At 40.5% G+C, this 13426-nt stretch overlaps 1 protein-coding gene across 1 annotated transcript in view; it reads right to left on the reverse strand.

Annotated features, from left to right (window-relative positions):
* The window catches only part of ZNF346 (zinc finger protein 346), a 42182-nt gene that overhangs the window by 5118 nt on the left and 23638 nt on the right, over positions 1-13426 (reverse strand). Inside the window, exons 6-7 of the mRNA XM_075859384.1 lie at positions 10599-10850; positions 2302-2395 (exon numbers count right to left, since the gene is read on the reverse strand). Coding sequence (XP_075715499.1) covers positions 2302-2395; positions 10599-10850 — 346 coding nt within the window. The remainder of the gene's footprint in view (positions 1-2301; positions 2396-10598; positions 10851-13426) is intronic.

A 13426-nucleotide genomic window follows, 5' to 3' on the forward strand; every position in this document is an offset into this window, starting at 1 on the left:
TTACAGGAAAGCTGTAGCAGGATCCTATCGGCATTTCTGCAAAAGGTTGTACTCCTGGCTGGCGGAGATCCCCTTCATTCCAAGGGAGCCTTCTCAAATATTCCCCTTTTTTGGCATACTCCATGCTGGCCACGTGTTCAGAGAATGGCAGACAGATAATACGCCGTCCATAGAGATCAATGTGGCTCCCACATCATCCGGGCTCCGCACCTTCTCATCCCCACTGATTGCTGCCCCAACTCCTGCAAGCATTTTGAACAGTCCCACTTCAAGCCCAATGCTGCTGATGCCAATATCGCTTGACGCTGGACCTTCTGCCAGGACACCAGAGCACTCTCCATTGATAGAGCCCAAAGAAAGGCAAGACCATGCATACAGAGCCCTAGCATTCCTGGACGGAAGGAAACATCCAACATACTGCATCAAAAGGTAATGCAACACAGGTGGCGACAGACGACCTATAGGATTTTCTCCCATTCAGGGATGCGGAAGGGGCGATGACCCAGACTTTCCAGGGCAGCTGCTAGTAGAGTCTTAAAGGCTATGTAAACCTTTGAAAGGCACTTTTTTTTTTCTAATAAAAAAGTGTCAGAGTGATTGGTGCAACTTTATAGAAAAAAATAATTACAAATTCTTTACTTTTGACATACAGTTGCTCTGTATTCTCCAAACAGAGTAGCTGGATTGTTCGCCAAATCCTGCTCCAGTCAGGTCTGCAGGACTGACTGTTCAAAACTTAGATGTAATATATTACAGGTGAATCCAGCGTGACCCGCTGAACACAACCTGTCAGGTCCGCGGAACTGACTGATTGAGGTCAAAGCGAAAGCTATACAGTGCAGCTGTATCTCAAAAAGTATAAATACATTTGAATAAACTATTTAGAAAGTTGCACCAATCACACTGACTGACATTTTTATTTATTTAGAAAAAAAAAAAAAGAAGCGCCATTCAAAATGTTTACGTAGCCTTTAAGCCCTCCGGAATGACTAGGACTAACATTTCCTGGTTACGGTGGTCCTGTAACCAAACACGTGCGAATTCCAGCCAGGATGTGATGTCTATTCAGAATCCTGACACTTCGGGAACGTTTCTGTTAAATTTACAGCAAGGCAAGCGTAATCTTGTTTTAAATGACAGTTTACAGCATAATCTCGCGAGATTACACTTGCCTTGCTGTAAATCCCCCAGAAATGTTACCAAAGTGTCAGGATTCTGAATAGACATTTCCTGGTTAGTAGTGATGTCTATTAACTCTCAGGACACTTCAGTAACGTTAATGTGTGTATATGTGGCTGCACATAGTGATATAACTATATTACTAGGTGCTGTGTAAATGAATGGAGAGAAGTGTATGACACTGATTGGTCAGTGTCATACACTTCTCTCCACAACGCCCACTTGGTCAATAGTAAAACACGCCCAGTTGTCCATTAAGAAAGTCATTAGCATAAAGCTAAAATAGGTCATAACTCCGTCAAAAATGATCGTTTTTCTAAATAAAAAACACTGCTGTAATCTACATTACAGCGCCAATCTCATTATGTAGGAGATAGGCCACTTATAATGTGGTGACAGAGCCTCTTTAAATTAATGAAGTCCATGGCCTTCATACCAGTAAGTTCTTAGTACTTTGAGGTCTGTCTGAATACAATTTTTAGGATGTAGTTATCTATATACTGCTTAAATGATTAGGATCATTATTGGATTATAATTTATTATATTTTTCGTACTTCTAAAATGGGTTGCATTTTCTCAAAAAATGAGAGGATAGATACGGTCTAGCTCTCCGCCACTTTTTTCATGCAGAAAACTGGTGCCTATTTTGGTAAACCAGTCACAGTGTGAAGTCTGTGGAAAAGGTGTGGTTTACAAGCACATGAAAAAGTTTGGGGGGGGGGGGCTTGATAAAGAACTGTATTTTCAATGCAATTCCCAGAACTTGGAGAACTAGCCCCAATGCAATACTAATTACAAATGTCCTGTCTTAGGTTTGCCAGGGCGGTTTAAACTGCCTTGTATCGGAGATGCAGCTCCCCACAGTGACAGTAACACTTGATCAACCAAGCAGGTTATATTGTCAGTGTTCCTGCCTTGCTCACACATCTCCCCGAGGGAGACCTAGAAAGTTTAGTTTATCATTTCAAGAAAAGCGAAAAGATGGTGTATTCACCCAAATCCGCCCATCATATTCCCTCTAGTGGCTCTCAAGAAAATAAAAAAGGAACCTGACAAAGTATATGTAAGTTTACTGTATGTAATGAGATAGGGAGGTTAATGTGATGCTTAAATAATACTTACTTGTTCTTGTGTTTGGATCCACTGACGTGAGCCTGATACTGCTCTATAGAATTCAGAACAACATTGCATGTATCACAGCTGTACCCGTCTTTGGCTGAAAAACACAGGAATGGTAAGTATTTAATATGACCTGCTTCCCAAGACTTGTTGATAAAACACAAAAGGAGGATGCACAAGAAAAGGAGGGTTCAAACGGCAAGTCAGCTTGTAGCACTGGATTAATGCTCCGAGCCTTTAGGTACAATTCCTACCGATTTGAATCTTTCTAGAACTTATTCATAAAAATGTAGCCGCTTGCAAGAACAAATGCGCATCCAAAAATAAAACTGCCTATTAGGACCTTAGCCCCTCTAGAAAACGTACCCCTTGTTGGAGGCAACACTTCTACAAGTTTGCTATAATAACTTGCAGTGAAAATTATAGGAAGCGTAGTGTTTCTCAATAATATTTTGGGGGTAGGGAAAACTTTTTGCTACTCATTGAAGAAAGATTATGGAAAAAAAAAAGCAAAAAGCAAAAGAAAAGCAAACATTTCGTTCAGTCCAGAATACCTGTTTATCTGTAGTTCCAATTTGATGTAGACCACCATTTTAGGAAGTCCGCAAAACTGCTAGGGGTGTGTCTGTCAACAGGTGTTGACTGATCGGCAACCAACAGAATTAGGAATACAGCTTTGGATGATCAGGCCTCCTGCACACAAGCCAGAAATTCAGAAGCATTTGCGCAAAATAAATAGACATGCTGTAGATTGAGCGTTTACACCGCAGGTCAATTTCTGCACTTGTTTTCTACAGATTCTTTCTGCAGCATGCGCATGAGATTGGATCAAATCTCATCCACTTTGACGCTACTGTAATAGCTTTTCCATCCCGTGTGCCTGAAGGTACATATACGTTTTTTTGCCACAATGTTTATAATCATAGCAAAACTGCAGCGCTTAAAACAGATTAATTCACAGCACTAACATTTTTAAAGTTCAGATTGAAGTGGATTTTCCCATATAAAGTGAGGGCTTCTCTCTAGGATATGCTATAACACTGCCCGATAGAGGTCCGACATCACTGGTTTAGCACTGTAGCCCCTTCAGTTTTCCCGGCCACTGGCTGTGCAGGGTACTGCAGTACGGTCCTATTTAGTTCATGGCTAGGAGATGGAAATTACCATTTAATGGCTACAACAGCTCGGTGAGATTTTTTTTCCCCTTAACATATAAACAAGGATGTTACAAACGGACTACCTTTGCTATGAAAACCTGTCCTACACTAAAGTGAAAGAACATAATTCCACTAACTGAATTGGAGGCAGGAGGCTGATGGCTGAAGCCCATTACGGTAATATCAGATAAAGCAAAAATGTTGTGTTCCGGGAAGGACACGTAGTGGTGGGAATTCCTCCAAAAACCACGCTGAGATGAAGTGTATGCTACCTAATGCCTAAACAGCTTTGGAAGGTAAACAGCAGTTTTACCTGCAAAAAAGACGGATATTAACAAGCACTTGAAAACCGTGCTAATTTGATAATGTGTGAGTGGTGTTCAGCTGCTACATATGGTCTTATACCAAAGAATCAGATTAAAAGATTTGGAATACCAGAGCCCAGCCTCCAGTTCCTTGAGTAACACACAAAATCATTTGTACACTACTTGACAAGCTATATCCTCACGGTGTCAACAAAGTAACCTGATGATGGTACATTGAGGGCTCAGTGAGTGCCACAAAATTACTAACACCAATATGAGATGTAACCACTGTCAACAGTATTTAAATATGTAGTGACCACAAGTAACAATATGAAAGACTAAGTGTTTGTGCGAAGTGCAAGAGGATCTTTTGTTTCTTCTCCATGCCTTATGACCCCTGCGCACAACCGTGCCCGTAATCATGGTCAGTGATTACGGGCATGGCTGGCGACAGCCACCCGCATATGCGGGCCGTGCTCGCATATAAAGTGTGGGAGCACCGTCCGTAAAAAGCAAAAAACAGGACATGTCCTATATTCTGCGGAGCCTTTCTACGGCACAGTAAATATACAGACGAGTGCATGGGGCCTTATATAAGGGCATAAACTGTGCGTCTCCTTGTGCCAAACTCCGCTCAGATGAGAGCAAAGAAAAGCCTATAGAGAAGAGGGAAGCATGCATTTGCCTCATGCTTCCAAAGTTAAATGGCAGCAAGGAGCAAAGGGGTTGGCTTCACTCTTGCTTGCATTATGCGTCATGTCTTCTGAGCAAGGCCGAGTATGAAACCATCTTCTGCAGATATAGGCAAGTAAAAACAGTGTAAGGTCCCTGCCAAAACAAATCCTCAAATTCCTGGGCCTCTGCGGACGATATGCAGGGCAGATAGGAGAATAATGAGCCGAGTTGACCCATGAGCATGCATGTTACCTCAATAAGAGTTGAAGATAAGCAGCATCCAGACACTCCTGGCGCTGCTCATTTCCAAAGGTGTCCTAGGTCTTATACACATTAGATTATTGGCCAGTTTTGCTGACCAATATCTTACGTGTATGTTCAGCTTCAGGCCACAAGGTTAAAGTCCAAAGACAGCGTCTGTGTTTTAAGCCTTCATTACTCATATACGACATCTACAGCAGGTTTCAATCTTAATAAAGAAGGAACAAAGTATAGGTTTATATTCTGGCATATCGATTTTTAACTAGTGCGAAAAACCCATATCTCGCTAGAACTTTGAGATATGTAAATTTCCATTTTGAAGTTAAAAAGGAAGAGTCAGATGATTATTTTTAATATACTGCTAGATATTAAAAATAAGTCAGCTGCTGTTTAGAAAATAATAGACCAAATATGCATTTAAAAACATTAATACATTTTTATTTCTTGACGAATCCAGGAAAGGTTTTATTATAATTAAACACAAATCACATCTTTCAAGTGATTCAAACCTACAACAACTATTCAGTACAATAGCAACGTTTAGCTCATGTGAAGGAAAACAAAAATACATTTACACATATTTGACTGGCATTAAAAGAATTGTCGTCTACAAAAACATCAAAGTGTGAACATAAAAGTTTTTCCCAACATAACCAGACTGCTAAATTGTCACAGAGTGTGGAGAACTATTGGAGCACAGCCGTGCTGCAACATCTGATCAAAGAAAGACCTCCACTCCAAGAAATACAATATACAAAGTGGAGTTAAAACAATTAAAAAAATGTAGGCAACAGAAATGAAATCATATCCAGAAAATGAGGGCTGAGCCGAGACGCAAGGGTCACAAAATAAAATATAAAACTGCAGTGTCTTCGTTCCATGTTTCTTGCTAAAATGTATGACTTTTTCTAGTAGGGATAAATCTGATGGCAGTCAGGTTAAAGAGACTCTGTCACCACATTATAAGTGCCCTGTCTCCTACATAAGGAGATGGGCGCTGTAATGTAGGTGACAGTAATGCTTTTTATTTAAAAAAACGATCTTTTTTCACAACGTTAGGAGGGATTTTTGGTTTATGCTAATGAGCTTTCTTAATGCCCAAGTGGGCGTACTTTTACTTTCGACCAAGTGGGCGTTGTACAGAGGAGTGCATGACGCTGACCAAATCGGCATCAATCACTCCTCTCCATTCATTTACACTGCACTAGCGATATAGATATATCGCTATGTGCAGCCTCATACACAAGCCCTAACATTACTAGTGTCCTGATAATGAATACACATGACCATCCAGCCTGGACGTCATGTGTACTCAGAATCCTGACACTTCTGACTTTTTTGTGAGATTCCGGCAAGTGAAACCAAATCTCGTTTAGCTCCGTGATCTCGCGAGATTTCGTATCCGTTGCTGGAATCTCACAGAAAAGATTCAGAAGTGTCAGGATTCTGAGTACACATGACGTCCAGGCTGGAGATCATGTGTATTCATTATTAGGACACTAGTAATGTTAGGGCTTGTGTATGTAGCTGCACATAGTGATATATCTATATCGCTAGTGCAGTGTAAATGAATGGAGAGGAGTGCATGATGCCGATTGGTCAGCGTCATGCACTCCTCTGTACAACGCCCACTTGGGCATTAACAAAAGCTCATTAGCATAAACCAAAATCCCTCCTAACGTTGTGAAAATAAATCGTTTTTTTTAATAAAAAGCATTACTGTCACCTACATTACAGCGCCCATCTCCTTATGTAGGAGATAGGGCACTTATAATGTGGTGACAGAGCCTCTTTAAGAACGGTGCATTAAAGCTTTGCTCTCGCTCAAAATTAAAATAAAATTAGGCAGGACTTAATTGCAAATTCTTGTCAAAATTTGGTGCAGTTCACACTATGATTTTGCCATGCAGTTGAGTTTTTTTTTTCTTTGCGAAAAATATATAGGATACTCTTATTTAAAGAGAACCTTTCACTCACCTCTCCATACATGTGCAGCATGTAATCAGCAGGGCTGAACAAACCCTGGGGCACTTGACGTTTTTTTTCCTATCCTCCTCCGTTATTTAAAGTGCCCAAGGGTTTGTGCAGCCCATGTATGGGCAGGTGAAAGGTTCTCTTTAAGAGGTGGCACACCTTACGTCTGTGGGCTTCAGACCAAGTATGAACACCATCCTTAGTAAACCTGCCCCATAGAGCCCCAGCCTGACTGACGTAATAAGGAGCTGCCCGGCGCCTCAGTGCGAGAGCTTAAAGTAAGAAATAATTACTTCCGCCTCTAGCGCATTCAGTCTCGTGCATAAGAATACGCATGAGATTGATTTCAAGTGTCCAGGAGCCCTTACAGGCCTCATTGCAACCTCTGATCAAGTTTTGTACTTTTTTTTTTTTTTTTTTTTTTAAATTATGACAATGGAGGTCAATAGCAACAGGATGCAACTGTACTGAAGTAACTTTTTTCCTGCAATACACTAAGAAAAAAAAAAAAAACATGTATGTCTGTATGCCAAAAAGGTAGTGTTTATCCTGGACTTTGAAAAACAGCGCCAAAAAAATGAACTAAGCCTTCTCACGGAAACCGCGCCAAAATGCCCTTCCATTGAAAAAACGCTTGCTGGAAAAAGAAGTCATGCTCTTTCTTCCTGCGCTTCCATCTCTGACCTCCTATTGACATCAATGGGAAGCAAAGAAAGCGCTTTTCGCTGTGTTTTTTGCCCGCGGCCGAAAGACACTGTAGAGTGCAGACAGGTCAAAATCTGCCTCAAAATTCCTGAAGGCATTTTTTGGCAGATATTTCTGCCTGCAAAAAAACATTGTGAACAAAACCATTGGGGGTCAGTGCAGTTTTTTGCAGGCAGAAAAATCTGCCTCGAAAAATCAGCTCCGATTTTTTGGAAGTGGTTTTTTTCCTTCAATATGCAAAAGGAAAAAGTATTTTTTGCCAAAAACCGCCATGGCCGTTTTTCCGTCTCCCATTCAATGGGGTTTTTGAGTTGGAAAACGCCTCTAGAAAGGTCATATCGCTTTTTTCCCCGCTCGCGTTTTCTGCCTCTCTCTGGTAAAAATGTCTCCACTATCCATTGAAATCAACGGGAGGCAATTTAGGACGCGGTTTCCATGCCCAAAAAACTGAAATAGGCCTTAAAAAGCAGTCTCTACACTATTTTTAAAGTAAATAGGAGTAAAGCTGCAATTCTGTGGAACGCCTAGTATGCAGTTGTTGAAAGCATCTGCTTCCGACTGAAACCACAGCATACCATTCAAAACATCTGGCGTCCGGAGGCAGCCGGAGTGGCGGATGGGTGTGGGGTCCGGGTGTCGGACCCACACCGATCATATACGGATGACCTATCCTGGAAATAGGTCAGTCATGGACAACCCCTTTAAGGGTAAAGCTGCACACAAACTTCTGTTTCTTCTTAAAGGGGCTCTGTCACTAGTTTAGTAATGCCCGATCTCCTAGCTAATCTGATAGGCGCCGTCACACTGGTAATTCTAGGGAAAATTGTGTCCCAAAACGATTATTTTAAAAGTTATGAGTTTTTTTCTGAATATGTAAATGAGCCTTTATCAGACAAGAGGGAGGTAACAGCAGCGATTCTCCTGAGGTGGAGCTACGCCACAGCCTGTGACTCTGTCCTATCAGCATGAAGCTGCTTCACACAGTAGGAGAGACAGTCTAGAGGGAAGGAGGCTGTGGACCACCTAGAACAGCTAGTGTCATATGAAAGATGAGATTCTAATCTTTTCATATAACACCATGATCGCAGCTCTAGCTGTGACACAACCGGAGATATCGCCAGTTGAATGCACAGTTGGGAATGGAAGCTGTATACTATAAGATCACACTGTGTTGCTGGGCAGGGAAGGGGGAGACGCTGTATGCTGATTGGACAGTGTCATACAGAAAACCATTACACCGCCCACAGTGAAAAGAAAGAGTCCCCTCCTATTTGGCTATTAAAGCACATTAGCATATTTAAAAAAAATGTTCATAACTTTTTAAAAACGTTTTGTTATTTTTTAAAACAAATCACACTGTAGCGATCAGCAGCAAAGCGCCTATTAGATTAGTTAGGAGATAGGGAATTAGACTTGTGACAGTCACTTTAATATTTTGTTGCAACACATAAACAAGCAACGATAAAACACCACAATGTATTCCCATGAACTGCAGGTGTCATTGGAAGCTAAAGCCTTAACCAGCAATGCAAGTCCTGCATAATTTTATTCATTTTTATTATATACAAGAGGCTCCAGAAAACTCAAATATAGTAATTGTGCCAAACTACTCCAGCTGTAATTGCCAATAAATTACTATCCTATATATTCCTGTAACATTCAGATGCTGCAAACCCATACCAAGGAGCTGGCAGAGTATTATATAAGCCACTCCATATTCTTGGTCTACGACCTGTTGTACAGTATAAGAAACTTTTTAAATGGAGTTGTTAACTATTGGCCCTTTCGTAAATTGCACTCCCTGCACGGAGCAAATAATAGATGCTCCCCTAAGAGGAGAATTCTAAACTAAATCGGTGCCCCTGGGCTACAATGCCTATACTGGATGTTTGAATATAGACTGTACAGGGAAGACATCAGTCTGCCCATTATAAAGCCCTAGTGGACGACAATCATTTTACAAATAGACTGTAATAGGCTGGCTAACTGCATTTAAAGAGAACCTGTCCGCTCTGCTGACATGCAGATTTAGCAAATACTTGCATTTCCCATGACATGATGAAGCACCTATGCTTAGAGGAACGGCATAATGCAGGAGATCTGTTATTCCTTCTAGAAAGTTCTGAAAAAAATTGACAACCAGGTTTTACCATTTTCCTTGTCAATAGGTCACGTTCCCAACACAATCTGGCATTGCAGGCTCTGATTGGATATAGTGTCAGACTGGGTAGGGACAGAACGTTAAACTGGTAAACACCCAGTTGTCAAATTATAAAAAAAACAGAAGAACGGTACAACGCAGCGTTCTAAGAAAAGTTGTTCCAGAATTATAATATTATGGGAAATACAAGTTTTACTTAAACAGGACATGTCAGGAGAGCTGACAGATGCTCTTGAAGTGTTTTTCATAAAAAGCTTTTTTTATAAAAACCAAAAACCACACAATAGATGCAAGGAGTGCGATCGAACACCACGTGGAGAATTGTGACTTTATGAAGCTAAATAAACGATAAAAACATAAAATTGGATTAGTTTTGGGTCATGTTTTACCTAACTACGCAATTCATTTTATCCCCAATCCCCCTGGTTACACAATAGAATCCACTAGATAAATTTACATTGTATTTTTCCAACTTTTTTTTTACAAGCTAATACTAGTACAGACTTTTCCACATACAGATCCATTTTCATTTCTATATTTTTTGTTTTAAGCCAAACGCAAATGGAGCCCTGCAGATTCCTTTCCTAAACTTGTGTTAGTGGTGCTTTAATTCAATGGATGAGAATTAAAAATAAACTTAAACTCCATATTACTGAAAGCCGAGTTCCAAGCCAGATAATCAATGATATATTAGGGTTACAGTATGAAACTATTGGGGCGATTATGGTATAAATTTTAGCAGTGCGCTACAGCCGAAATCAGGTTGCCATCAGCAAATGTACACAAGCTCCTTTTCCTACAGCTTGCAAATAAAAAAAAATAAAAAGGGAAAGAATGACTAGCTGTTCATGCAGTACATTAATGTAGAGCTATCAAAGAGGTGCTAGAAAAGGCAAGCTTGTGTATACTTTTTTTAAGCTATAAAGCTGGACTACTTAAACAAATAAAATTCTTATTAAAAAAAAAAAAAAATGAGTTCTACTATTCTACTACAAAACCGTTGTTATTTCCTGACATACTAGACAGTGGGTTTTTCAGAATCAGGCTCAGCATTGGACTCACTTGATCCAGAGCCTGGCGTTACTGGTTTGAGGGGTGTAGTTTGCGGTAGCGTGTTCCCGGCGCTGGTATAGATAGTCATGAGCTCGCTTTTAGTCTCCTGCTTCTTGTGTTTCTTGCCCTTGTAATGTTGCTCTGCCATGTGAGGGTTATTGAAGGTAGCATTGCAAAGCTGGCAAAACTTATCAGGGTCTGATTGATCAGCGTTTCCTGGTGACAAACGTGCAGGAGCGGGCTTGGTAACTCGTGGTACACCTACAAAAACAAATTTATAACAATAAAATGTTAATGGTTTTTATGCAACATTTCAAACTTTAATCTTGTAAAAGAGACTACTACTATATGAACACATGCTAAGAATTGTGGAGAATTTGGAAACTTCATGTAAAGTATTAACCCCTAAGGGTATGTGCACACGATGAGCGGCTTTTACGTTTGAAAAGACACTGTTTTCAGGAGAAAACAGCGGCGTCGTTTCAGACGTAAATGCTACTCCTCGTAATATACGAGGCGTCTTTGACGCCCGTAATCTTGAGCTGTTCTTCATTGAGTTCAATGAACGGCTCAAATTACATTGCAAAGAAGTGTCCTGCACTTCTTTGCCGAGGCAGTCAATTTACGCGTCGTCGTTTGACAGCTGTCAAACGACGACACGTAAATGACAGGTCGTCGGCACAGTACGTCGGCAAACCCATTCAAATGAATGGGCAGATGTTTGCCGACGTATTGTAGCCATATTTTCAGACGTAAAACTAGGCATAATACGCCTCGTTTACGTCTGAAAATAGGTAGTTTTGGCTTTAAGGCTCAGAGCCTGATTTTTCAAATCCAACATATTTCACTTTATGTGGAAATAACTTCGGAATGCTTAAACCTATCCAAGCGATTCTGAGATTGTTTTCTCGTGAGACATTTTTAGGTTAGTGGTAAAATTTGGTCGATACATTCAGTGTTAATTTGTGAAAAATAGCAAAATTGAGAAAATTTGGAAAAAAAATAAAAGACATTTAAATTCAGAAAGATGCTATCTGCTTGTAAGAGATGGTTATCCCATCCAAAACAGTTACTAGTGTTCACATTTCTAACGTCTATTATAGGTTGGTATTTTTTGAACACTTATTTTTCTAGGATGTTACAAGGCTTAGAACATAAAGCAGCAATCTCTCATATTTTTAATAAAATTTCAAAAGCCTCTTTTTTTTAGGTTCCAGTTCAGTTCTGAAGTTGCTTTGAGGGGCCTATATGTTAGAAACACCTATAAAAAACATCAAATTTTAGAAACTAGACCCCTCAACGTATTTGAAACAGCATTCAGAAAGTTTTTTTTACATGTATTGTGACATTTACACATTTCTTTTTTTCTGTAAAACAGAAGGTTTTACCAGAGAAACGCAACTCAATATTTATTGCCCAGATTCTGCAGTTTTTAGAAATATCCCACATGTGGCCCTAGTGTGGTAATGGACCGAAGCAAAGGAGCACCTAGTGGATTGAGGCCTCCTTTTTATTAGGCACCATGTCCGGTTTGCAGGTCTTGTAGTGCCAAAACTGTGGAAACCCCCCAAAAATGACACTATTTGGCAAACTACACCCCTCAAGGAACTTACCGAGGGCTATAGTGAGCATTTAGACCCCACGTTTTTTGCTGCATTTTGTGGAATTTGGCTGTGCAATTGAAAAATCAAATTTTTCCGATAAAAGGTACGAATTTTGACAAGGAATAAAAGGAGAAAAAGCACCCCAACATTCATAAAGCAATTTGTCCCGATTACAGCAAAACCTCATATTTGGTCAAAGTGCTGGTTGGATACACGGAAGTGCTTAAAAAGGCAGGAGCGCTATTGGCATGTAGATTTTCTGGATTGGCTTCTGTGCGCCATGTCGCATTTGCAGAGCTTCTGAGGAACCAGTACAGGGGAAACCCCTTCAAAAGGGAATGTGTCGCTAGAATTTTTTTTTTTTTTTAGTTAAAGAGGCTCTGTCACCAGATTTTGCAACCCCTATCTGCTATTGCAGCAGATAGGCGCTGCAATGTAGATTACAGTAACGTTTTTATTTTTAAAAAACGAGCATTTTTGGCCAAGTTATGACCATTTTTGTATTTATGCAAATGAGGCTTGCAAAAGTCCAAGTGGGCGTGTATTATGTGTGTTACATCTGGGCGTTTTTAATACTTTTACTAGCTGGGCGCTCTGATGAGAAGTATCATCCACTTCTCTTCAGAACGCCCAGCTTCTGACAGTGCAGATCTGTGACGTCACTCACAGGTCCTGCATCGTGTCGGCCACATCGGCACCAGAGGCTACAGTTGATTCTGCAGCAGCATCAGCGTTTGCAGGTAAGTAGCTACATCGATTTACCTGCAAACGCCGATGCTGCTGCAGAATCATCTGTAGCCTCTGGTGCCGATGTGTCCTCGCTCGTCCGACACGATGCAGGACCTGGGGCAGGAAGTGAGTGACGTCACAGCGTGATCTCTCGAGAACACGCTGTGTGTCTGCACTGCCAGAAGCTGGGCGTTCTGAAGAGAAGTGGATGATACTTCTCGTCAGAACGCCCAGCTAGTAAAAGTAGTAAAAACGCCCCGATGTACGCACATAATACACTTGGACTTTTGCAAGCCTCATTTGCATAAATACAAAAATGGTCATAACTTGGCCAAAAATGCTCGTTTTTTAAAAATAAAACCGTTACTGTAATCTACATTGCAGCGCCTATCTGCTGCAATAGCAGATAGGGGTTGCAAAATCTAGTGACAGCCTCTTTAAACTGTTCGTATATAAATGATTGCACATTGTTTTCATTTTTTCACAAGTCAGGAAATATTATAA

The sequence above is a fragment of the Rhinoderma darwinii genome, chromosome 3 (assembly GCF_050947455.1).
Source record: "Rhinoderma darwinii isolate aRhiDar2 chromosome 3, aRhiDar2.hap1, whole genome shotgun sequence".
Taxonomy (NCBI): Eukaryota; Metazoa; Chordata; class Amphibia; order Anura; family Rhinodermatidae; genus Rhinoderma; species Rhinoderma darwinii.